The sequence below is a fragment of the Hypanus sabinus genome, chromosome 17 (assembly GCF_030144855.1).
Source record: "Hypanus sabinus isolate sHypSab1 chromosome 17, sHypSab1.hap1, whole genome shotgun sequence".
NCBI lineage: Eukaryota > Metazoa > Chordata > Chondrichthyes > Myliobatiformes > Dasyatidae > Hypanus > Hypanus sabinus.
In genome coordinates this window covers 47,550,598-47,576,981 of record NC_082722.1, presented here as the reverse complement: position 1 = coordinate 47,576,981, position 26,384 = coordinate 47,550,598, and the positions used below count along the sequence as shown (strand labels likewise).

Genomic DNA, 26,384 nt, shown 5'->3' with positions numbered 1-26,384 from the left:
TCTCATCCACAGAATCTCCTGTCTGCCCCACTGACCAGTGAATTCCTTAACACTATTGTTCGCCTATTCTCCTCCCTTCTCCTCTGAGCCACAGAACCAGACTTAGTACCAGAGACCCAACTGCTGTGATTTTCACTCTGCTTGATTACCACCCTCCCCCAACAATATCAAAAAAAACTTGTTATTGAGGGGAGCAGCCATGGGATATAAAGGACCAAACAGGAAGTAAAATTGATAATTCACCTTGTAAAAATGAAAAGAAATTGAGATAATAGACTGGATCATAGCTGACTAGATCCACTCAACTATGAGATCACTTACACAAACCAACTCTCCCACTGTGCAAGCTCCTCAGATGTACAATGCATTTACACCACACAATTACCAACCTTGTAGTGCAGCATTATTTCCAGGAATGTTAGAGAATGTCACAGATGAGTGCTAGAGAAAGGTGGTCAGATGTGAGTTTCACTTTCCTGCACTGTAGAATGCAAGTGCAAATATCTTGAGAACATCAAGCGCATACTGGAGCCGGCAATTTTCTGTAATACTATCAACACTGTATTATATTTACAAAAATAACGGATTCTCACTTTTACATCATTAACTCTTACTGGTGCACCTCTTCAATTTACAAAGCTATTTCTTCTATAGCAAATAGCTCACTGTGCCAAAATGCTGATAATGCAATTTGTCTTGGCTTTTTTGCTTCATAAAGTATTTTCCAGAAATGTAGGCTACTTTTAAATTGTAGGATGCTATAGAAGAAAAGGTTAGTTATTCAATTAACCATGTTTTATTAACAGCAGAAAAATAGAAACATTTTAATAGCCAACAGCTCTGAGTGGAAATTGGCATATAAATATGTAAATACACATGCAGCCTGGACATTGTGGTCACTAGTTTGGGAATGCAGAATGACTAAGGAGAAAGAAGGGAAGAGAAAGGATCTTGTCAGAGTTGCAGATGGGAACTGCACGGTGCCAAGATGGGAATAGAGGCTATGTCAATTAAGAAATATAATAATGCCACTGTGATGCACAGCAAGAGATTTTGTAGGTGTTAAATTTAAGGATTTCTAACAGATTATAGAGCTAAAACAAAGAAATTGCTATACATAGGGAAGCGATTATCAGACATAATTTTGCAAGATTTTATGGGAAAATACTGGTAGTTCTATATGTACCTGTCAACATTGCTATTTGCAAGTACCAACAAGTTTAGGTTCTCTACATGGGTATGTGCAAATTTGTGTATAACATTTTAGGTTCTCTACTTGGAAACTTGCAGATATAAGTATATAACATTTGTCCAATTTCAGAGCCCATCACAATGACAATCCAACAAATATTATGGAAAAATACCTTAAACAGCTTGCACCAGTGAAATCATTATATTGTCAAGGACAGAAATTGGATATTTATAAATATATAGACACATCACATACCTCGAATTTTCATCTGATTGCATTTTTGAGAGAAAAAGTGATTGGAGTGGCTCTACTGAATTTCTCCTATGTAATGATGAGGGTATCTTGCTGACGTATTTGGGGGATGCATTTTTATCTTCGTCCTTTAAACATTGGACAACTGATTCCTGGTCTGAAAAACCTATAGAACAGTTCGGAAATCCAAAGTATCAGAGTACTGCTGAGAGATAGGGGCCAAATGACTAGTGAAGACAATTTGATTACCAAGCTTGTACAATTTGCAGCTTTAGAAATAACTTACATTCTAATTTTCATACTATTTAAAATTTCCTGCACCCATTCCAGAAATTATGAACAATTATTTGAACAAGAGCTGTATCTCACCTTGGTTTTGTTCTGTTATTGTCGACATTTCTAAAACTTCAGACCAAAGGGCTAAAGGTTTATGACCAACTGCTTTCTTAACTGGTGATTCATTCTTCATGCACAATGTTGATGAATTTGGGCTTTTTACAAGGTTTTGATTCTTTGGCGAAATGTAACGTGCAAACATTTTTGCAACTAAATCATCATTCAAACACACCTACAGAAAGGAAATTGAACATTGTCATAAACAAAAACTCAATGTTCAAGATTTTGGATGCTCTTTGTCAATAATTCTCAGCAATCATGATACATCTGAAACTGTCCGCAATAAGTAGAACAATAGCGTCTCTATCAGCAGCCTCCTAAAAAGGGTGGCTTGAGCAAATAATTCAGATATCTTACTGTGGTCTGACCCCAAATAAACCACATTTTGCTAATATTTAATATTTATTGCTATGATCTTTGTGCCAAAAAGTAAAATAGACATACTCAGATGATCTCAGCAGAATACTTGATTCATTTGTGGGACTGTGCTTCATCAGGGCCTGCATTTCATTGCATGCCCTTACTTTTCAAGATATCAGTGGTGGGATCAAGCCAGACCCTGGGTCTTTGGCAGTGCGAGGATTTGGTGTTGTGCCATTTTGCTGTCCTTGGAATTTATTACTGTTATAAACTGAGTCTTCATTCACAATCATGACACTCCATGCTGCATTTGACTCCAGCCAGTGGAGTTTTCCCTCAATGTTTTTCGGTTGATTCCATCCACACTTGACCAAAATTGCTTTGATATCAAAGTATTTGTTCTCACATCAGAAATTCAAGTTTTTAAAAAAAAAATCTAGTTTGGACCAAAGCTATAAATAATGAGGTCCTGGTCGTAATCAAATTGAATTTCTCCTATGTATGACCACAGTGTCTTGCTTTGGAGGATATGCTTCTATCTTGGTCTTTTAAACAGTGGACAACAATTTTCTACATTAATAGGCAGATATCAGTGCTGCAGCTTTCTTAGTGCATCTTGTGTAGAGATGCAACTAGTTCTGGGCAAAAATTCTTCAGATTCAGACAAAATGCCTTTGCTCTATCCAATACAGTCCTCATAAGACCATAAGACATGGAAGCATAGCTAGGCCATTCAGCCCATCATTATGACAGATCCACTTCCCTCTTAACCCAATTCTTCTGCCTTCTCCCCATAAGCTTTCACACCCTGACTAATCAAGAACCTATCAATCTCTGCCTTGAATGTACCCAGTGACGTGCCCTCCGCAGTTGCCTGTGGACCACCCTCTGGCTAAAGAAATTCCTCCTCATCTCTGTTCTAAATGAATATCCCTCTAATTCGAGGCTGTGCCTTTCTGATTTCATGAAATCATTAAAAGAATACATGCAATCAAACTGGCTCACTTTATAATGAAAAATGTAATGGCTGGGAAGAGTGCTTTATTGATTTAAAAGATATTTGTATTTTAAATTTTTTAAAACATATAGAAATAGATGAGTAAGTGAAGAGTTTACCTTTCCATCCTTCAAAGTGAGATATAGCTGAACTGCAATAGTATCCCCAGCAATACCTTTTAATTTTGCCTCAGCAGTCTGAGATTCTGTTGTTACAGACAATAAAATAAATCATACCAGGAATCCCACAGGATGACAGTCTCAGTTTAAAATTTATGCATAATCTGTGACAGACTAAACCAAAACATTTTTTAAAACTAAATTTATTATTAAGCTTCCTTTCATTTGCAAAATACTAGCTATTATACTATACAAAGCTGCAAAAAATATCTAGTTCTATTGACTGATACAATAACTGGAAAATGTGCCATTTGGAAATAATTATAGAAACATAGAAACAAAGAAAACCTACAGCGCAATACAGGCCCTTTGGCCCACAAAGCTGTGCCGAACATGTCCCTACCTTAGAACTACCTAGGCTTTACTCATAGCCCTCCATTTTTCTAAGCTCCATGTATCCATCCAGGAGTCTCTTAAAAGACCCTATTGTTTCCGCCTCCACCGCCACCGCCGGCAGCCCATTCCATGCACTCACCACTCTCTGCATAAAAAATTTACCCCTGATATCTCCTCTATACCTACGTCCAAGCACCTTAAAACTATGCCCTCTCATGCTAGCCATTTCTGCCCTGGGGAAAAGCCTCTGACTATCCACACAATCAATGCCTCTCATCATCTTATACACCTCTGTCAGGTCACCTCTCGTCCTCCTTCATTCCTAGGAGAAAAGGCCGAGTTCACTCAACCAATTCTCATAAGGCATGCTCCCCAATCCAGGCAACATCCTTGTAAATCTCTTTTGCACACTTTCTATGGTTTCCACATCCTTCCTGCAGTAAGGCAACCAGAATTGAGCACAGTACTCCAAGTGGGGTCTGACCAGGGTCCTATATAGCTGCAACATTAACCCTCAGCTCTTAAACTCAATCCCACGATTGATGAAGGCCAATGCACCATTTCCCTTAACCACAGAGTCAACCTGCATAGCAGCTTTGAATATCCTATGGACTTCGATTCCAAGATCCCTCTGATCCTCCGTGCTGCCAAGAGTCTTACCACTAATGCTATACTCCGCCATCATATTTGACCTACCAAAATGAACCACCTCACACTTATCTGGGTTAAACTCCATCTGCCACTACTCAGCCCAGTTTTGCATCCTATCAATGTTCCATTGTAACCTCTGACAGCCCTCCACACTATCCACAACACCCTCAACCTTTGTGTCATCTCTCCACTTCCCATCCAGGTCATTTATAAAAATCACAAAGAGCAGGGGTAGGATTCACAAAGAGTAGATAAAAGATTATTTAAAATACAACATAACATGAATACAAAGTTTGTTTGCATGAATCACCAACATTTAGTTGAATACTCAACTGTAATACATGCTGATGTTTTGTGAGTCTTAAATCAATAAGGAATCAAAAACAACATACCTTGAGCCATTTTTTGGAAATACTGTATTGCAGCCCTATCCCATCTTACTGCTGGACTGTAAATTTAGGGGGAAAAGAAGCAGTGCTTAACTTTTTATAATAAAAGTATTAAAATAAAGAGAGGTGAATAAAAGGTTTTAAGTAGTAGGTAATTTACTTTTTTTTATTTTGGACACATTTTACCAAAAAGAAAACACAAAATAGTTTACATTAAAAACATTTTGGTGTAATAGTACAGATTCTTGAAAAAGATTAAATGATGCAAAAAAATCTAAATTAACAGATACACTCAGCATATCAACAACCATCTTCAAGAAGACATGGAAAATCCAATTCACCAGTACAGAGTATTTGATTTTGCATTGACGAGGGGCATTTTTATTCATTTTCACAAAAATGGTATGATTAACAACATCATTTGTTACCCCAGCAATTAGATCAACAGTCAGCATAATCTTTCTAAAGATGCAATTCCTTTGGACTACTTTCTTGACAATGAAACATTATTTCTGCTTTCATGAGTTTTCATATGCTGTCATCTCTTAATAAATTAAACCCCATACTACGTATACACATGGAAGATGCTGATCATAATAATAAACAATACTCAATGAGATGCTTCTGGTTTTATATGAGAGGGATTATAAATCAGCCATGATAGAATGGCAGAGCAGACTCAATGAGCCAAACAGCCTAATTCTTATGGTCTTATAGATAGGCTATGTAAAAAAAAAATGCCTGTAGAAGATCCAAGAATTTCTCACTGGTAGGGGGTCTTAACCACATGATTAAGGCTTGATTTAGCCATAATGGGTACCAACTAATTTGGCTAATGCCAGAGATTATAAGGCATTCATCTTCCTTCAGGAGAGCACTACTTTTAACTTCCAGTACTGATTATAGCCAAGCCTCTTTTCTCTCTTCCCACAAATACACGCACATACCCAAACTAAAGTACGCATACCTGATGACGGTTGACTCTTGCAATCATCTTTTTCTTACCTGTTCTGTCTGACACTATCCCATACTCACCCATGACCATCCTTAATCACTTACCTGATCATCAGCATTACCTTCTCTACTTGCTTGCAACCTTTCTCATAATTTTCCATTTGACAGCCTCCACCCTCTTTCCCACCCATATACAATATTCTCCCCATCTCACTTTTGGCATAATGGCAATAGATCACAAATGATGGCCAATTCTATCACATGCAACTTAGAATATTGCACACAAGTCAATCTCTGAGTGTTTCTCTAGTCAATTAATGTTTGGGTACCCTAACTCAAGTCCTTTCCTCTTTACAAATGCTGATTTGATTTATCTAGCTTCAGATAGTTTTGATTATATTTGAGGTATTTAGCCTTTTTTTCTTTTTATTCCATTCAGTTACTTCTTGCCTATTTGTAAACTCCATATTTACACGGACTACATAATGAGATTTCCCTAGCCATCGTCAAGTGCAATTTCCAATTGTACATAATACAATTTTAAGCTCTGATGAGTTTAATTATAGGAGGGAGATTGCCATAACAACAATCTCTTACTTAATGTCAGCAAGACCAAGGAGCTGATTGACTTCAGGAGAAGAAAACCAGGGTCCATGAGCCAGTACTCAGAGGATCAGAGGTAGAGAGGGTCAGCAACTTTAAATTCCTCAGTATTATTATTTCTGTCAAGTTGGATTTCTTTTTCTTCTTTGAACATGTGCAGCTTCCCCACTTGAAAGAGATTGAATGTGTCTGGTCTCTGATTTGCTCTTGTGGAAGGTCTTGGCCAAGTTTCTTCTTTTTCTTTCTCTTCGAGAAATTGATGGCAATCATGACATGGAGCTTGTCCTCTTCTACTATGTAGCCCAGGCCAAGTGCCTTGTTGTCATCATCACACATTTGGTTTGGCAAGACCATGGTTTCTGCCTTGGACTTCTCCAACTTGTCATTGCACTCCTTCCTCCCACTTTGCCCAGAAAAGAACAAAGGCTTGAGCTCGAAACCTCCACCCTTCAGGATCTGCTCCACATTTGCTGTTATGGATTTCAGCTGGTCAAGGTTGTGGGATGCGAGAATGTCATCAACATAGCTGTCGTGTTGGAGCACCTACTGCTCCTCTTTGAGGTGGGTGAAAGGAGGGAGGTTAGCAGTTTCACGCATTGCTAGCTGCGCAATGCACCCTGCTGGTTTACCTCTGATGTTCACTCTTGTGATTGCATCTTCCCCCAGCTCTTCGTCCTCGGAGTCTCGCCAGAGGAATCTATGCAGGTGTACTTCTCTGTCGTTCAACCAAACTGAACTGTACATCTTTTTTATGTCACCCAGGGCAGCGTATACTCCACCCCTGAATCTGAGTAGGACAGTGCGAATCTGGTTGAGGACATCTGGACCTTTCACTAGCAGGTCGTTCAAGCTCATGCCTCTGAACTTTTGGCTGATGTTCCACACGAGTCTCACTGGGGTCGTGACAGAGTGCGGGTTCAGAGCAATAATGTGACTCACGTACTAGATTGGTCCACTCCAGCTGATGACTGTGTCTTTGGACAATTTCATTGCAGCCTTTTTATCGGCCATGTATGTCATGCACTTGAGCAGTGTAGGTAGCTTTCCACTCGGGTTCTTTGGCTTGTTGCTTTTCTGTCCTGAGAAATATAGCCTCAACTGTTCTTTTATTGTTTGGCAAGGAAGCTGGATCTCCTAACCAAAGATATCTGGCATGCCAATGTGGTTCTTTGCTGTGGTGGTCACCTATGACATAGGTGAGGCCTCTTCTTACAACTTCAAGTTCCCTCTCTTCAGCAAGAGTCATTCCTTTGCTGCCCGGCTGGCAGTTTCAGCAGCAGCAACCCCAGCATTTTGGCTCACATGCTGCGCCAATACTATCTGACTTCCACCACTCTAGGAAGTCCCGGTTGGTGGTTGAAGTACCTGACTCCTGGAGCTTGAAGCCATTCTGTCTGTCTGGTAGAAATTGCTCTGGGACTCTGCTGGTGAAATCCTTGTACTTTTCAGCAGCCGCTCTCATTGACCTTGCAAACTGTGTCTTGAACATGTGGGCTGACACAGAGAACTCCTTAAAGGGATCAGGTTATGCTTCTCCAATCGTTTTCCCCAGTGGTCCGTCCCACAGCACGAGGTCTCCAACAGCTCTGGTTCTCTGAGCCACTAGCTGACCTTCTCTATGGCTTATGAGTAAATTTATTTCTCTGGGTCTTACAAGTTCATCAAGCAGTATGTCTGGGAAGAACTTCTGCAGTTGCTTTGGTGTCACATGTTTGTGGACATTTGCAATGCTGTCTAGTCCATAACAAACCAATTGGTGTGATTTGAGAGTGCCCTTGGGAGTGTTTACTCTTATTTAGAAGGTACTGCTTTGCCTCCACCTGAACCTTCATTTCCCCACCCCCCCCCCCAAATCCATGGACAATGAGAGTGATTTCCTCACTTGCAGCCTTGTGGGTTATATAATTGGTGTCTGAAGCCAAGTCAATTAACGTCCCGATTTTTTGTCCAGCATTAGTTGTGACCTCGAGAAGCATCGTAATCACTGGCAGCTCCTGCAATCCACTTTCCACCAGAAGGCTCGGTTTATCTTTCACAGTGCTGAAGGCTCTGGATGTAGTGTTTGAAAATAGATCACGACATTGTTTGGCCAGTTCTGTTGAAAGTTTGCTGAAGAACTCCTCTTGATCCTCTGTATGTCTCTTCCTGCCTTTATCTTCCTCTGGACCAAATCTGCTCTTTTTCTGAGCTGTGCTGCTTTTCTTTATTTCAGCATTGGGGGCATAGATAGTAATGATGCTCAGGAGTACGCACATCCTTGCAGTCTTGGTTTTTACAGATAGGCGGGTTTCCAGTATGAACTATCACCATGAACCTCGAGACACCTCTTGCATGCCCCCAACTTTCTTACTGCAGCCTTTGTCTCTGGTAGCCTTAGCGCTTGAAACTGTTTGCAAAAGTACAGCTTCCTTTTATGCTTTCCATCACTGCAGACTACACACCCTGCATGGTTGTCACATGACTTGGTAGACTTGGTTCTGGCATGTCTTGTCTCAGCCTTGACTTCTCTTCTATATCCCTCAGTTGCTCGAGCTGCTCATATGTGCTCTCTTGCCCTTTGAGGAATTCTAAGAGACTGTCAAACCGATTATCTGGTGCCACAGCATTTCTCCTGTCAGCGACATATACCAGTCATTCCTTTTCGAGTTTCTGGAAGTTTACTTTCAATTGATTTTGTCACCAGCGGATTTTTGATAGCACCTGTGTCTCCAAGGTCACTCAAATCTTGAAGTGCCTTCTCTACAGCTTGAATTAATTCCACTATTTTCCATGGCTGATGATTTCTGACAGCTGGCATTTTCTGTAACTCTTCCACTATTTCAATAGCAATGCACGTTTGATTTCCATGCGGTTTTCTAGAACACGGAAGATATCATCTGCAGTGTTATAAGTAGTAAGGCGAAGGTTTCTTCTGATTTTGTCATCAAGACTGTCCAGTAGTTGAACCTTTTTCACCTCTCTTGAACCGGTCGGCTCTCCCTGCCTCTGGAGTGCTTCCCAGTCCTTTCTCCACCTGTGAAATTCCCATTTACTGCCAGTAAACTTGGAAAGGGCTGTCGGTTTCAATCTGATGGCTGGCATGGGAAAATTGGAGGAAAATTTAAGGTGTTAAGTCTTTCAGCATCCTCCTTTCTCTTGCCTGTATGTAGTGGGCCTTCTTGGAAACCAACTTGGGGAGGTGAAGTTTGAGCCCCTTTAGGTGACTCTGAAGGTCCTTCTGATCCCCTGGCGGGATCCATTGTTTCCACCGACCTCCTTCGCTGTCTTTAACAGTCCTTGCAGGTGGTTAAGCATGAAGTCATATGCCTCCTGGTTGCCATCGGGATGTACAGCAATGACATTTTTACATTCATCCTCTTCTAACTTGTAGTGCTGTGAACAATTCAACATTTCCAAAGTTGGTCCAAAGAGTCTTCTGGATTAGGCTTCTCACCTCCTTTAGTTTCAACTCACTCATTTGCCGTCTTTGCCAGGTCGGCTTTTTGCTGTTCAGTTAACACAGCTACTTCGTCTGTGTTCAGCTCCGCCTCCCATTCTGCAATGAGTCCAGCCTCCACATTATCATTGGCTTCCATGACTTTCTCGGCTTTTATTGTGAGTTTATTGAAACTGATTCTGAGCTCCTCTTCAGACATGTCTTCATAGGTCCTGGTAATACTGTTGGCTAGACGAGAAAATAATCTTTTTGCTGTCATTCGCTCTACCTTGAGTTGCTCAACTGATTTTGCAATAGCTTGATCAGCCATGTTTGACTTCCTTTGCAGGCTGTTCACAGGTGAGAAGGTAAGTACAACTTTTTAATGATGCTTTGATGTTGTTTTATCTTAACTTGATTTTATTTCTTCTTCAGGATTCCAGGTTATTGATCCTGCTGTTCCAGCTCAAAAACTCCCAGATTTCTGTTTTCTGGTCCTCCAGTTTCCCGGTCAACCAGTTTTTTCACTGTCAAGTTGGATTTCTTTTTCTTCTTTGAACATGCGCAGCTTCCTCACTTGAAAGAGATTGAATGTGTCTACTGTTACGTACCCCGTAATTGGGTTGTCAATCTAGCAGAATGGAACACTCGTTGGAGTCTGTAATTACTAGAAACTAATAAAGTTTATTAGTAAATTAAGTAATACAGTACACTAAATGCAAGGATATAAACGTAACAGGTTAGCAATGATGATATACACATATACACAGAAATATGGGAAGAAGAATCAACCAAGCTCTATCGAAGTCTAGGGGTAAATGATCAGTCCTCAAGTGAAGCAGAGTTCAGTTTAGTGTAGTTCAAGGTAGTTGCTGTGGTACCAATGGGGAGAGAGAGGGAGTGAGAGATACAGCTGAAATTTCAGGCAAACCTTCCATTGTCTTCTTGTCCCGTTGTGGTCACCAACTGTGACCCCCTCCGTTCCAGATGCGACCGTTCTTCCGTGGTGAACCCGTCACCCAGCCAAGGGTGGACACACAACAGATTCCCACCAGTCGTACCTGTACACCCTGTGAGCCTCTGGCCGATTCCCGTGAATCGGTCCTCCAAACTCCCACCAACTTGTGGGGGCACAATGCTCTCTCCAGGGTCTCGTGGCGTGTCTGCCTGTGTCTTAGCAAACCCACTATTTTATTCTCCCCAATGGGGTATCACCTGTCCATCAAACCACCACTTCCTGTTGTCTCAGCAGGAGTGTTAACGAGCATTTTAGGTTCAAAGCAAATGTCCATGGCAGTATCACTGCAGACACCAAAATACTGAATTATGTGTCTCTCTCTCTCGTTATCTCTCTCTTATTAGCATTTTGAATGACTCTCCCTCATCTCTCTCTCATTAGCAGCATCTGTTCTGCAGCTCTGTTTGGCTTCACACATAACACCCCCCACCCTGAAAAGAATTTTTACTAGGGGTAAAAATTAAGGACACGAATGCACATTACAAAATACACACTAATATACAGGTAGTCATCAGCTATTTGGCTAATACAGAGAACTTTAAATTTAACACCTGGATAGACAATCAGCAATCACATTTTCGGTTCCTTTTACATGTTTTATCTTTATACCAAATTCCTATAATATCAGACTCCAACTTAACAAGTGTTTGTTTTTATCCTTCATGGTGGTCAAAACACTAATGGATTGTGATCCATGTAAACTATCAGTGGCTTCCGTGCCGGACAAATATGAAGCTCAAAATGTTGTAACACCCGAATAAGTGATAGTAATTCTTTTCCTACAGTGGAGTTAATTCTTAGCTTAGGTGTATATTACAAAGTGTGAACCAATACATGTGTGATTATAATGTGGTACATTACAGAAGAGTATGCAAACTCTAATCTCCAGTTTACTTTTAAACCTAATTCTAACAGCCAATCTTCCATGATGCTTTTATCTTTCACATGCTTTGTTACAAACAAAAAAAAGTCAAATTCCTGCAAAATCAGATCCTGTTATTCAAAAATGGTGTTTGCTCATCCCTGGCCTTTTTTCCCCACTCTGAAACAGAACATTTAACCCTTGCGTGGTCAGCTAGCTTATCAGCCTGGATACGGCTTTCAGAGACTCCCTTCACAGGTGTTAGCTTATCACCAATGTTGTCCAGACTAAGCCCATTTGCTGAACTTCCAAACAACTCATTAATTTCAAGCAAGTTATTAAATTTATCTTCAGGATCTTTAATTTGATTAGTTTCCTTAATGACACTAGCAGATAGTCTCTCCGGGTCAAAACAACACTTCAAGTTTTTCCTCTCCAAATCACATACTTGAACAACATCACCACGTCGTTTATCCTTATTTTTCAAAATAAACTGTAATTGACTAGCAGGCATCTTGTTAACAAACCATTGTTTAGTTAACGGTCCCTTCACTTTGATCAACAGTCCTGGAACCAAACCAGACTTTAAATTTACTTTATTCAAAAGTCCAGTAACACTTTTTCCCTCAATATCTTCAATAATATCCATCTCACAAGCTTAAATCTCATCACTAACTTTTAACACAAGTGACTGGGAATCCTCACTTTCTACTGGTGCCAGGGTTAACCCTTTCTTCACTGAACCAAGTCCATCTGACCCAAAATGACTGCATTCCTTTCCAACTAAGTCAGACCCCCTCAAACTTTTCCTGAGCTTCAACACTAGGTTCAGTACCCTGTGCATCCACAGGTACTTCCTCAACCTGCACACAGGCCAACGGGACATCTGCCTCTCCTAGGCTTTCAATACCAGTGCCCCTTTCAAATTCCAAGTTCCCCTGATCCTCCCAGGTACTCTCTGGGCAACTCCCCTCCGGAGTGAACTCAACCTTGCGGGTTAAGACAACCTTGTCTGCTAACCCAGCAGACTCCCTCAAGGTAACGGCATCCTTTTCATCTAGGACTGTCCTCACATCATTGGGAACACACTTAAGTTCTTCAACTGCAAACAGCTCTGTGCCTCCATAAATTCCTTCCTCACTCCAAAATGTCCACCTAGGGGTAGCTTATGGGTAAGGTTCAAAATCTTGTTCCTTGACAAATCTAAATTTGCCTCGTCTCTCTTACTTTCCTTAGCTCCACTATTCTCCTTTTAACCACCCTCTAACCCCTCTTGGTACAGGGCTGGTAAAAACATCTCAGCTAAATCAACGCTGGACTCATTTAAACTGGCGCCTGTCTCTGTCGCTTTTCTGGCCATGCTTCGAGTTACTGTGCAGACCGGATTAACTTCAGAAACTATGGGCGGGTCCTCAGTCCTGGCAGGCTTGCTAGTCAGCTTCACTGCTGGGTACACATCCCCACCAGCCAGGTCGTTCCCGAGTAAGACATCTACATCGGGTATCGGGAGTGCAGGCCATACCCTTATCGTGACTGGTCTGGATACCAAATCACACGTCAAAAATACTTTATGTAACGGTACGGCCTCAGTCCCTTTTCCAACCCCCTCTATCATGTTCACATCACCAGTATCTGTCTCACTATTGAATTCCAACACTATGTTTAGGACTAAGGACTGAAAAGCCCCAGTGTCTCTCCAGATTCTTACTGGCACTGGGGGTGACCCCTCCTTCACAGATAACAACCCAGTTGAAAGGAATTTCTCACATCCCCCCTGAACTTTTTTTAGCTCCTCCTCTTTAAATGGCATTTCAACCGGATTAACACAGCCCGTCGGCACGGTCGCCTTTCCTTTCCCTGTCTCCTTCAGAGCAAAGCACCTAGATGCAATATGACCGTCTTTCCCGCATTTAAAGCACACAGAACTAAGAGAACACCTGCCAGACTGTTTCCTGTCTTCCTTACCCTTCTCACTAGTCCCCGGCTTACTTTCTGGCTTAGCCGGCGGACTTCCTCCGCCCTCTCTACTACCCTTCTGGTAGCTCTTACTCGAGGTAAACTTTGCTTTGTGTGTTAACGCGTACTCATCCGCTAACTTAGCGGTCACAGCTAAGGTTTCTGCCTCTTTCTCATCTAGATAGGTCCGCATACCTTCAGGGACACAACCTTTAAGCTGCTCAATCAACATTAGCTGTAGCAGTTTGTTATAATCCCCAGTGACCCCTTTCGAGGTGCACCAACGCTCACAATACATTTGCATCTCACGGGCAAACTCTAAATATGTGCGGTTCCACTGCTTCCTCACATTCTGGAACCTTTGCCGGTATGCCTCCGGGACCACCTCATAGATCCTGAGTGTAGCCTCTTTTACCACATATTTCTTTGCATCTTCTGTTGACAACACTGAGTAAGCTTGCTGAGCCTTCCCCTTAAGCACACTCTGCAGTAAAACAGCCCACTTATCCCTTGGCCAGTCCTGACTTACAACGACTTTTTCGAAATGTAGAAAGTACCGATCAACATTTGTCTCCTCAAATGGGGGAACCAACTTAACCTCCTGGGTCGCCTTGAACCCTCCACCTTGGTCCGGCATTCGGCTCCCCCTTGCATTATCTTTAACTTCTCCAGCTCAAACTCCCTTTCGCGCTCCTTTTCTCTCCCCTCCCTTTCTAGCTCCTTTACTTGTAACTCATGCTCAAGCCTTAATTTTTCCATCTGCAGCTGAATCGCAGCCCCACCAGGTTTGCTCTCAGACACTACCTCCAGGTCCCCTTCGTGAAACACATTCTTAGATACATAATACTCAATGATGGTTCCTTGTATCTCCGATCTCCTCATTGCCTGCTTCCCCTTCAAAAGATTCAACCGTTTTGCAAAATTCACCAAGTCTGATTTCTTGGCATCCTTTAACGCCTCCAAGGTTGGCGCCTTTAGAAATTCCTCAATCTCCATTTCTGCAGTTTGCTTTTTTTTTCCACAACCAAATCAGATATGGGAATTTAACCCAATCACTTCAACCAGTGCCAATTTTTGGCGTTCAAAATCCCAGACGAGCCTCCACTTATGTTATGTACCCCGTAACTGGGTTGCAAACCAGCAGAAATGGAACACTCATTGGAGTCTGTAATTACTAGAAACTAATAAAGTTTATTAGTAAATTAAGTAATACAGTACACTAAATGCAAGGATATAAACATAACAGGTTAGCAACGATGATATACACAGAAATATGGGAATAGGAATCAGCCAAGCTCTATCGAAGTCTAGGGGTAAATGATCAGTCTTCAAGTGAAGCAGAGTTCAGTTCAGTTTAGTGTAGTGAGAGGGGGAGAGGGGGAGAGAGGGACAGTTGAAATTTCAGGCAAACCTTCCATTGTCTTCTTGTCCCGTTGTGGTCACCGACTGTGACCCCCTCCGTTCCAGATGCGACCATTCTTCTGTGGTGAACCCGTCACCCAGCCAAGGGTGGACACACAACAGGTCCCCACTGGTCGTACCTTTACACCCTGTGAGCCTCTGGCTGATTCCCCTGAATCGGTCCTCCAAACTCCCACCAACTTGTGAGGGCACAATGCTCTCTCCAGGGTTTCATGGCATGTCTGCCTGTGTCTTAGCAAACCCGCTATTTTATCACCCCCCCCCCACCCCGGATGGAGTATCACCTGTCCATCAAACTTCACCACTTCCTGTTGTCTCAGCAGGAGTGTTAATGAGCATTTCAGGTTCAAAGCAAATGTCCGTAGCAGTATCACAGCAGACACCAAAATACTGAATTATGTGTCTCTCTCTCCTTAGCAGCATCTGTTCTGCAGCTCTGCTTGGCTTCACACATAACACTACCCCAAAGGTTTTTAACTGGATTCCATTCAATGACCAAACAACTTTTCCTTTTCCCTTCTTTTATTTTTCACAAGTGTGGCAGTTTGATAGTTTCATCAACCATTAGTCATTAGGTGAAAAAACTGATTGCCTCTCTGGACTTTGTAGATGGATTTCTGCACAGTGTCCGTTCCCTAATAGACCGTTATGTTTTCAAACCGGGTGAACCCTCCTGAAGGTTCCCGAGCTCTTCTTAAACCTTGTGTCATTTCCCAGAAGCGCCTGCACACAATGAACCCCGTGACAAAGCTAGCGCTAACCCAAACGCAGTGACAGCAGTGCTCTTTTCCATGAAACAGTCTCTCAAGTTATTTAAAGTTCAGCATCTTACCTCAGATTCCAACGCTGCTTCCGGACTGCCACTGTGATACTGCGGGTCCCCCCAATGTTCCAGACAGAAGCAGCACTCAGGCAGTGGGTTCTATCCAGTCTACCAGTGGATTCTTGCTATTACTTTTAAATTTTATTTTCTTTTGCCTCTAGGTCCCAATACTTTCTAGAAACTCTAGTTTGATTTGACAATTTCAGAGGACCTGGCTTGAGCCCAGCAGATAAGTGTTATAATGAAGAAAGCATGGTAGTGCCTCCACTTCTTCAAGAGTTTGCAAAGATTCGGCATGACATCTAAAAGTTTACAAACTTCTATAGGTGTATAACGGAGAGTATATTAACTGCCTAATCATGGCCTGGTATGGAAACACTAATGCCCTTGAATGGAAAATCCCTACAAAAAGTAGTGAATATGGCCCAGTCTATCACAGTAAAGATCCCCCCCACCCCCACCACTAAGTACATCTACATGAAATGCTGTCGCAGGAAAGCAGCATCCATCAGCATGGACTGCACCACCCAGAACGCGCTCCCTTCTCGCTATTGCCATTAGGGAAGTATGATAATAATCACTCAGGAATAGTTATTATCCCTCAAACATCAGGCTCTTGAACCAAAGGGGGCAACTTCACCTGCCCCATCAATGAAATGCTCCCACAACCTTTGGAGTCACTTTCAAGGACTCTTCATCTCATGTTCTCGATATTTATAGCTTATTGAATTTTCTTTCTTTCTTTTTGTATTTGCACAGTTTACTGTCTTCTGCACACTGGCTAAATGCCCAAATTGGAGCAGTCTTTCACTGATTCTGTTATGATTATTATTCTAAGGACTTGATGAGTATACCCATAAGAAAATAAATCTCAGGGTTATATATGGTGAGATACAGATACTATGATCATAAATTTACCTTGAACTTTGGAAGTCCACATTCCAGATCCGACACTACCTTAAAGCAAGACTCATAGCAGCTATTTTAAGCTTAAAAATTAACACTTTAAATGAATACATTCTGATAGTAAAGATCAACTGACTTACAAAAAAGATGGCTTAAAGGGGCTAATTAACCGATTGCATCTAGATTTCTGCTAGATGTTTACATTTGAAGTCAGATTTGATCACATAATCAAAGTTTATCTTAACATTATATAAAAATATAATTAACATTTTGGAACATTCACACTTACCCAATTATTGCTTTCTCCTCACAAACATTAATATTCAATGTAACTGGCTGTATACCAAATAATGTGAACTTTTTTGCTCGATATGGTAACTTCCAAAAAGTATCAACTGCCTTTCGAACACTAAACAGAAACATTGAATATCATGGCAATGGAAAGAATTGGAATCAGAAATACAACAGTAACATGATAATTTAAAGCAAATAAAATGGTGGCTTTAAAGAGGAATTAATAAGGAAAATTATCATTATAAATATATATTCCCAAGAAAATGCGCAAAATTGTGGACAACCTTAATCTTTACTTCTTCATAAGATTATGCTCATAACTCACTCCAGTTAGTATTGTCTCAGTATCAACATTTGAGAGACTGCTCTTTGGGCAGTGTGACAAAGTAGATATATGATGTTTCCACTCTGGGACAGTCTCAAGCAAAGGGAAGAATATCTTTTAAAACATTGAGGAGCCCAGGAATTTTGTACCACAGAGGATAGGTAATGTTTGGAGATATATGGAGACCAGGTCATTCGGAGGTATTTAAAGATGTAGAAAGATTGGGATATTCAGATTGAAGGGAAGCTTTGAGCTCAATATATTGAATGATGGAGCAGGCTTGAGGAGCCAGGTGGCCTACAGCTACTTCTATTTTGTGTTCTTGTGCATGCAGCTTTGAGGAGAGATCAAGGTCATGGAGTGCACAATTTAATTCATTATGGATTCACCAAAACACAGAATAGGTGTCAGCTTCAAACTGCATTTATGAAAATCAAAATTCATAACTTAACTCTTTTGCTTATTCAAAGCAACCAATGATGTTTTCCTAGAGAATATTTAACTCTAGAGGATATTTTTCTGGATTATATGTAATTATTTGGTTAAATAATTGGCAAACTTCTAGAGGTGTGTGGTGAGAAGAATGCTGACTGGCTGCATTACGGTCAGGTATGGGAACACCAATGCCATTGAGCGGAAAATCATACAAAAAAATAATGGATTCAGTCTGGTACATCATGAGTAAAACCCTGCCAACCGTTGAGCACATCTACATGAAACATTGCTACAGAAAAGCAGCATCCATCATCAAAGATCCTCATGACCCAGGCCATGCACCCAGAGAGAACTGCTGTCATCAGGTAGAAAGTACCAGTGTCTCAGGACTTACACCACCAGGTTCAAGAACAGTTATTATACTTCAACCATTAATGTTGAAACAAATAATGTTGGAACAAAAAGGGATAACTACACTCATTCTATTCCTGGCATTTTCACAACCGATGGTCTCACTTTTAGCACTCTTTATCATGTTATTTCATGCTTGTTATTTATTGTTATTTATTTATATTTTCATTTCCACAGATTATCATCCATTGATCCTGTTTACAGTTACTGTTCTATAGATTTGCTAAGTATGCCCACAGAAAAAGAATCTCAAGATTGTATGCGGTGACATGTATGTACTCTGATAATAAATTTTATATTGAACTTTTAGAGCCAAATTAAAATGTAACAAATTGTTACAACACAGGGAGCGGCCATCATCAATGCTGGCTTTTTAATTCAGTAATCTAATCAGTGCCCTTCCAAGAGTCTTTCTCCATTATTAAGCAAATTATTTCCTTCAAGTGTCTATCCTATTTCTTTTTGAAAGGCTTGACCATCCTTACAGATAGGAAGTTCAGATGAAATTTGTTCTGAAAGGATTTTCCTCACATGGCCCTATTCATGCCCCATCTTTTACCTATTTTGAATACAATGAACCATCTACCAAGGATGGTACTGGGTTTGGAAGGCCTGAGCTATAAGGAGCAGCTGGATGGATTATTTTCTCCCCCTGGAGAATAGGAGACTAAGGAGTGACTTTTATAGAGGTCACTGAACCATCCACCAACAAAAATAGGTTCTCTCAACCCTCTCTAAATCAATTATAATTTTAAATATTTCAATTAAAAAGAGCAAAATTGTAATTGCTATAGCTTTCTCTCAATTACTCTAATTTTATAAATCACAATAATAAACATGAGCTGTGTAATAATATTGTACACACTAAACAGTACCAGACGTTTAGGATGAATGTAGACTATGGACTTCTGGAGCACCTAACTTTCTGAATACTTATCTGGATGGTTTTGCTGGGCCATGAGGCATACAGAATAATGTGGCCCTTTACCAATGTTTCTTGTGCATTGGTCTCAGTGTTTTATTCAAATATACTACTGAATTTAAATTGCATATACACAGAAAATTTGTATGATTAATTAGTTCCATCCATCCCAAAAAACAGTGTTGCCTCTCAACTTTCTTTCTCTAAAAAGAATTCCAGTGTCCCCATTCCAAGTTTGTTGCTCTACCCCAGCCCGGAACAAGAAAAAAGAGGAATAAAAAATACAGCCTATCTAGACTCTCCCCTTATAACTCAAGCATTCTAGTAACATCCTTGTGAATCTTTTCTGTTCCCTTTCAAGTTTAATGACAACCTTCCTAAGGCAAGGTGACCAGCATTGTACACAATACAGCAAATGTAATCTCACCAACATTTTGTATAGCTGCAACATAATATTCAAACTCCTGTGCTTAATGACTTGACCAATGTGTGCTGGGTGCCTTCTTTACCAACCTGTCTATCTGTAACATCACTCTCAGAGAACTTGTACACCTAGATCTGTATATGTTGCACTCTCCAGTGCCCTGGTATTCGCTGTGTGCATCCTGCCCTGTTTTAACTTACCAAATGCACCAATCTGCAATTGAGTTAAAAATTTCATTTGCATTCCTTGGCCCACTTTCTCATTTGAACCAGATCCCATTGTAGCCTTAGGCGATCTTCTTCAATGTACACTACACCTGCAAGTTTACTACATGCTAACTACATTCATGTCCAAATTGTTAATATAGATGCCAAACAACAGGGGATACAGTACAGATCCCAGGGGCACACCATTGATCACAGGTTACCAATATAAAACACTTCACTACAACCCTTTGACTTCTAACAACAAACCAATCTTGCATCTAATTGAACAACTCGCTCTGGATCCTCTGTGATCCAACCTTCCTGACAGTCTACCATGTGAGACCTTGTCAAAGATCTTGCTAAAGTTCCAGAGGTGACCTTTACTGAACCTGTCCTTGTCAATCTGCTTGGACACCTCTTCAAAAAACCTAAATGAATTTGTTACGATTCCCCACATACAAAACTATGCTGACTATCTCTAATCAGTCATTGATTTTCCAAATGCAGATAGATCCTGTCTCTCAGAATCTCCTCCAGAAACTTTCCCACCACTAATGTTAGGCTCACAGGCTTGTAGCTCCTGACTTATTCTTGCAGCCTTCTTAATTAAAGGCATAATATTAGCCACCCATCAATCTTCTAGTACAGGCTTAAAGCTAATGATGACGATACAAATATCTCTACCAGAGCCCCAGCAATTTCTTCCTTGGCTTCCCACAATGTCCTAGGTTACACTTGATCAAATCTGGGGATTTATTCACATTTATGTGCTTTAAGACCTCCAGCACTATTCTATGTAAAGTCATTACATTTTATGACATAATTTTTCTCTTCCATGAATTCCTGAGCTTCCAAATTCTTCTTCACTGATTTCCTGTGACTCCATGCATAGATGAACACTTTGATTCTCAAGGGAACATATTCTTGCCCATATTCTTACTGGGAAATATGTTCTCAAGGGAACATATTCTTACTATTTAGCTCTTCATACACTTATAGAATCTCTTGAGATTCTCCTTCCCCTCATCTGCCAAGGATGTCTCATGCTCTCTTTCTGCCCTGCTAATTGCACTCTCACGTGTACTTCTACATCCATTATACTCCTCAAACTTGTTCCCAGCTAACTCTAGTCTGTCATTTGCCTTTTTTCTTTTTGACCACAATCTCAATATCCCTTGTCAATCTATGTTTTCTAATCTCACCAGGTGTGCCCTACTTTCCAACAGGAACATGCTGGCTATCTCATTTCTAAAGCTTTCCACCTGAAAAATCAATGCCCCACTTATTCATGTACTTTAAAACGTGTTCTTTCCCCATGGGCAGGGCAGCTATTTGCCAGTATTATAATTATGTTAGATTAAATTTTATTAAAGCCTCAAGATCATCATTTAATCTTTGGAAATCACCACTTCACCATCTCCTCCCTCGTCAATGTGTTCAAGTGTGGTGTCAAGGGCACACAATACCAATACAATTTGTAGTAGGATATTTCATTTAAATACTTGTACATCAAAACTGCTAGTAACTCGAAATGGATAGAGTTAAATTCTTACTCTTTTGCTTTCACCAAAATGTGCTTGGCATAGTCAACTAGGAAACACTTTGCAAGGTAACTGATTCCACTTGATATAATTGATTCCAGTACTGCCCTGCACCAGCAATGAAGTTCATGGCAATAAATAACACAGATCTGCAAAAAAAGTCATTACTCAATTATATCAGTTTGAATACTATCATTTTGTTTAGTTGTTCAGCTGGCTAGACATTAAAATTGTCAGAATTAAAAATGTGACAAGAGGCTTATTGGATTTTGAACACAATTAACCATTGAAGATTATTCACAAAGGTTTTACATCGTCCAAGCAATCCCTGAAACAACACATAGATTCTAACCTTCAGTCACTGGTTAGAATTTCAAAGCCTTAGAGATGTTCCTTACAACTCAGCTGCTCTGATTTCCTTGCCATATAGCACCAGAGGGGTCTGGAGCTCAGATTCTGACACCTCTGATCTTATCCTTTATCAAAGGATTCTCCCTTTATAATCAGTTTATAGCACAAAGGAAATGCATTACATTTATCATCTAAATATTAAGCATTTAATCTTTCTTATCAGAGACATCTAGAAGCAGTTCAAATCGCTAAATAGCTGTCAGAAAGCAAAAGCATTCCAGGCCCTTAGATCTGCTGCCCTAGACTACACTTTGAGGGACAGCTGCAGCAGCAAAATGTCCAGGACACATGGTCTCATGCAACTACGGGAACTGAGTTGATATAGGAATAACATGGAATTCTCTTTCTAATATTTTTAAGTAATTATTACCTGGCCTTGTTCCAGAACAGAAAGTTTAATTTCTTCTAGCTCCTCACTATTCTGCTGATATAAGTGGTTCATCTGTTCCTCCAATCTTTCATATTGATTTTCATTTTCAGCCACATCATTGAATCCCTTTTTTATTCTTCCCCAGAAAATGCCCGAATCCTCCACCTAAGTAAACACAAAAACAGTCTTTTGGGTTTAATTGTTAATGGACGTTAAAGAACATAGAATAGTACAGCACATTACAGGCCCTTCGATATCAACTTCAAACAGAAGAAATGAAGAAACTGTTTGGATCAATATCGCAATCTTGGTAGTTTATGTTAATCAAGAGTAAAGAATGTTTTTTTTCCAGTTTTATTAGTCCAGTTTAACAAAGTTATTTACTGTTGCTGTGTCACAATCTGTGTGGAGAGCTGTCATTCTATTTACATATGTTATAGCATTGCAGCAATGGAATAGAGAAGGATGATGTAGGGAGCAAAGATGAATATACATTTCAAACAATTTTTATTAAGTAATTCGGGAGTTATTATAATGTGCCCAGAATGCTCACATTAATTTTCAACCAATATCCAGTGTACATAGAGCCTCAAAATTGTGACAATTCAAAAAGGAAATAAGAAAATAACTGTTTAATACCCCAACCATTCTATATATTTTTACTCTACAAAGAGATAGAAGTGCTGGGAGGGGGGTGAGGAGAAGGATCTAAAGACATTAAGAACTATTTACAATATTGTAACTGAATAGCAAATACTGGGAAAATAAAGGGGATTCAAAAAAAAATCAGAAATCTTCAGAGCCATCTGTCTGCAACAATGAATTTTAAAAGAAATGGTTGCAGAAATAATGTCCATTAATGATAATCATCTAAAATTACATATTTTAAGAATAGTAGCCAAGGTGAATGCAATAGATGTAAAACCACTACACTGCTTCTAGATGGTAAACACCCCAAGTTTGTGAAATGCTGTTGGAGTCACCTAGGCATTGCATTTTGTAGATGTTGCCAACTGCAGCCAAAGTGTGCCAAAGCTTAAAGGGATGAATATTTGGCATAGTGAATGGCAGTGATAAACAAGTTGGTTGCTTTGTCCTGAATACTATCAAGTTCTGAATGGAATTGGAGGTGCATTTATCCAAGTGAGTAATCCTGACTTGTGCTTGAAGATGGTGAAAAGATATGAGATGTTAAGTGGTGTCATTTGCTGCAGAAATGGCAAGACACTGGAGTGGCACATTAGAATGATCCATATTGGGACTTCAGTTATTCATAATTTACATTAATGATTTATATGAAAAGACAGAGCATTCTCGCTTGCAGATAGTACCAAGCTAATTGGGAAAGCAAGTGGAGAGGAGGATGTTTGAAGCCTGCAAAGGAAAATAAAAACATTAAATGAGCAGGCAAGGTGGTAATTGTACATCTTGGAAAAATATAACATTATGTATGTTGCTTAAAAACTGAGAAATAATTTTAGTAAATAAATAATAAATATTGATGATGTGATAGACAAGATACAGATGTATGCGAACAGCCAGTGAAGGTAAATAGTATGTTAACCTGTTTTCAATCTCTATTGCTTATATATGAGTTGTGCATCAACTTCAGAACTCTCATTCTTGCTTTCGTATCCCTGCATTGCCAGATCCACATCTGAATAATGTTTGTCATTTCTACAACCCTCTTGAGATGTCAACATGTCTCCAATTGTGTATGTATTTATAATTACTCACACAAAAGGCAAATTTGTACCTAACTGCCAAGATACAACTTACCTGCCTTGAATTCTCTTTGCTTTTTAAGGGATTTCCTTGAAATATTTAAAAACCTACTAACTGAACAATTTTTGTTTTAGTATCTCATGTGGCCTGGCATCAAATCTTGAAGATGAATGACACACATTATAATCCTCCATTACATACAAATAAAGTGTACAGATGACCATCTGTAGATGCCCAAGTAGTGCAACTTTATGATATGCATGGACACTCAACCTTAAACATTTGATAACATGTCATTCCCTGCTTGATTACACACCACTGATTCATTTTTCTTTCTAACGAATAGCAGAGTGCTGTCCACCCATAAGAATACACTAACCCTCTCAATATACAAAAATCTGGTTGATGAAATACTTTCCATGAACACATCCTCCTCATAAAATGGGTAAGACTTCTGGGCGTCAAGGCCTGAATGAAGTTTTTAAAAAGAGATGTTGTGCTTTGAAGGCCCTTTCCAATTATTTCCACTGCTCAGCACTTCATGATCCTCAGAGAATCAGAATGATAAATCATTTTTAGTTTTAAAATTAATATATTATCCATTACTTTTAAATTTTAAGTAGAAAATATACAAATGCATGGTATCATGGCCAAATTGTACTTGCTTATCCATACTTATCAATTTGACATACATTTGGTAAATTTATTTAAATATTTGGAAACTGTTTATTTTTACGGACATCACAATGGGATGTTTTTACAAACATCACATTAACAATGGAGAAATATATATACTTTTATCATAATAGCAAGTACCATCTGTTTTTACAAGGGTTCAAATATATCTGTTACAGCATCTTTCACAGAAGTAAAAAACTCAGTTCAAGAAGAAATTTCAGTCTGATCAGATGAATTCAGATCTTCCTAAACAGGTGGCATGGCTGAAATATACTCAATAATTACTGTTACCTTTATAATGATAATTTCAATCATCTTCTGTACAGCAGTACAATATCTCAAATGCTTCAAGAAAAATAAACCTGTTTTGAGAACAAAAGAAATACAATACATTAATCTTACCTCTTAAAAATGTTAGAGAAGCAATAAAACAGTTCAAGTGAAAATGTGCATTCTCCTGTGCTGTGACTAAAAGAAATAGGCTACCATTTTGAGAGTTGCACCAAGGCTTTTTTCTTAAAATAATATGTCCTAATAAACCTTACCAAGAGCAACCAATTTATGATATATGGAACAATTCCATCTAGCTGGTGAGGTGACTTCAGAAATGGGATTTGAATCTGCAAAGCATTATCTGGAAATTTTCATACCAACGTTTGTGGTGCAGTAATACAATTACTGCCAGCCTTTCTTCTGACCAAGATAAACCAAGAGCTATCACTCATTTAGGAGCTGAATTGTAAAAAGGGAATTTATAAAAGAGGACAAACTCAGTCATGGCTAGATCTATGGTACTGGGCTAATAGAGAAACAAGACTGCAGATGAAGTACACAAGATGCTTGTGAAACTCTATGGAGAGTTGAGACCATTCAACTGGACCTGCACAGATGAAGGATCTCAATACAAAATGTTGACCTTTCACCTCTGCCCATAGATGCTGCCTGGCTGACTGAGTTCTTCCAGCATCTTGTGTCCTGCAAAAATAACACAGTTGGCAAAAGGAGGAAACATTAACATTCCTAATATAAACTGGGCTTTTACAGAAACATGGCTAAGAGAGAGAAAAAGATTGGCAGCTTAACATTCCAGAGTAGAGCTGCTGTAGACAAGATAGAATTCAAGGAAAGAAATGAAAGGGAAATGCATTTTTGATTGAGGAGAACATCATGGCAGTAAGTCAGAGATTAAATTCTTGAGGGATCATCCAATGAGGTTTTATGTGTGTATGTGAGAAATAAGCAAAGGATGATCTTATTATAGTCAACAGTCATTCGATGAACAAACACATGCAGTTGATGGGTCTCAACCCAAAATGTTGACCGTTCACTTCTGCCCATAGATACTGCATGGTCCACTGAGTTTTTCCAGCCTCTTGTGTTTTGTAAAGTTAATAGGGTTGTCAAAAGGAGGAAACATTGACATTCCTAATATAGACTGGTACTGCCATAGTACTAAGGGCTTTAGTGGGAGCAGAATTTGTAAAGTGCATTTAAGAAAGTTCCTTCTGGAAATAAACTAAGAACTCTACTTTGGGAGAGGGAAAGATTTGACCTACTCTTCAGATATACATCAGAGCAAGTGACTGAGAAGCCAGTAGGGGAAAACTGGGTCCTATGACCATAGTTCCATTAGATTTTAAACACTGTTATGGAAAAGAATAGAATTAGTCAACAATTTATAATTTTAATTTGGGACAGGACTAATTATACAGCATTAGATAAAACTTGCAAAAGTTGATTGGAGTTAACTATGTGCAAGCAAGACCCCAAAGTTCAAAGCAAATTTATTATCAAAGTACATATATGTCACCATATACTATTCTGAGATTCATTTTCTTGCAGGTGTTCACAGTAAATACAAAGAAACACAACAGAATCAATGAAAACCCACACATGCACAACTTACACAGAGAGAAGCATGCAATAAAAAT

General features: G+C 39.7%; 1 protein-coding gene across 1 annotated transcript in view; it reads right to left on the bottom strand.

Moving 5' to 3' along the window:
* tdrd12 (tudor domain containing 12) overlaps positions 1-26,384 on the bottom strand; it is a 192,576-nt gene that overhangs the window by 132,610 nt on the left and 33,582 nt on the right. Inside the window, exons 2-9 of the mRNA XM_059992994.1 lie at positions 24,745-24,815; positions 22,051-22,215; positions 21,282-21,418; positions 17,001-17,120; positions 4,756-4,811; positions 3,317-3,402; positions 1,814-2,012; positions 1,448-1,610 (exon numbers count right to left, since the gene is read on the bottom strand). Of these exons, the coding sequence (XP_059848977.1) occupies positions 1,448-1,610; positions 1,814-2,012; positions 3,317-3,402; positions 4,756-4,811; positions 17,001-17,120; positions 21,282-21,418; positions 22,051-22,215; positions 24,745-24,768 (950 nt within the window). The 5' untranslated portion in view covers positions 24,769-24,815. The remainder of the gene's footprint in view (positions 1-1,447; positions 1,611-1,813; positions 2,013-3,316; positions 3,403-4,755; positions 4,812-17,000; positions 17,121-21,281; positions 21,419-22,050; positions 22,216-24,744; positions 24,816-26,384) is intronic.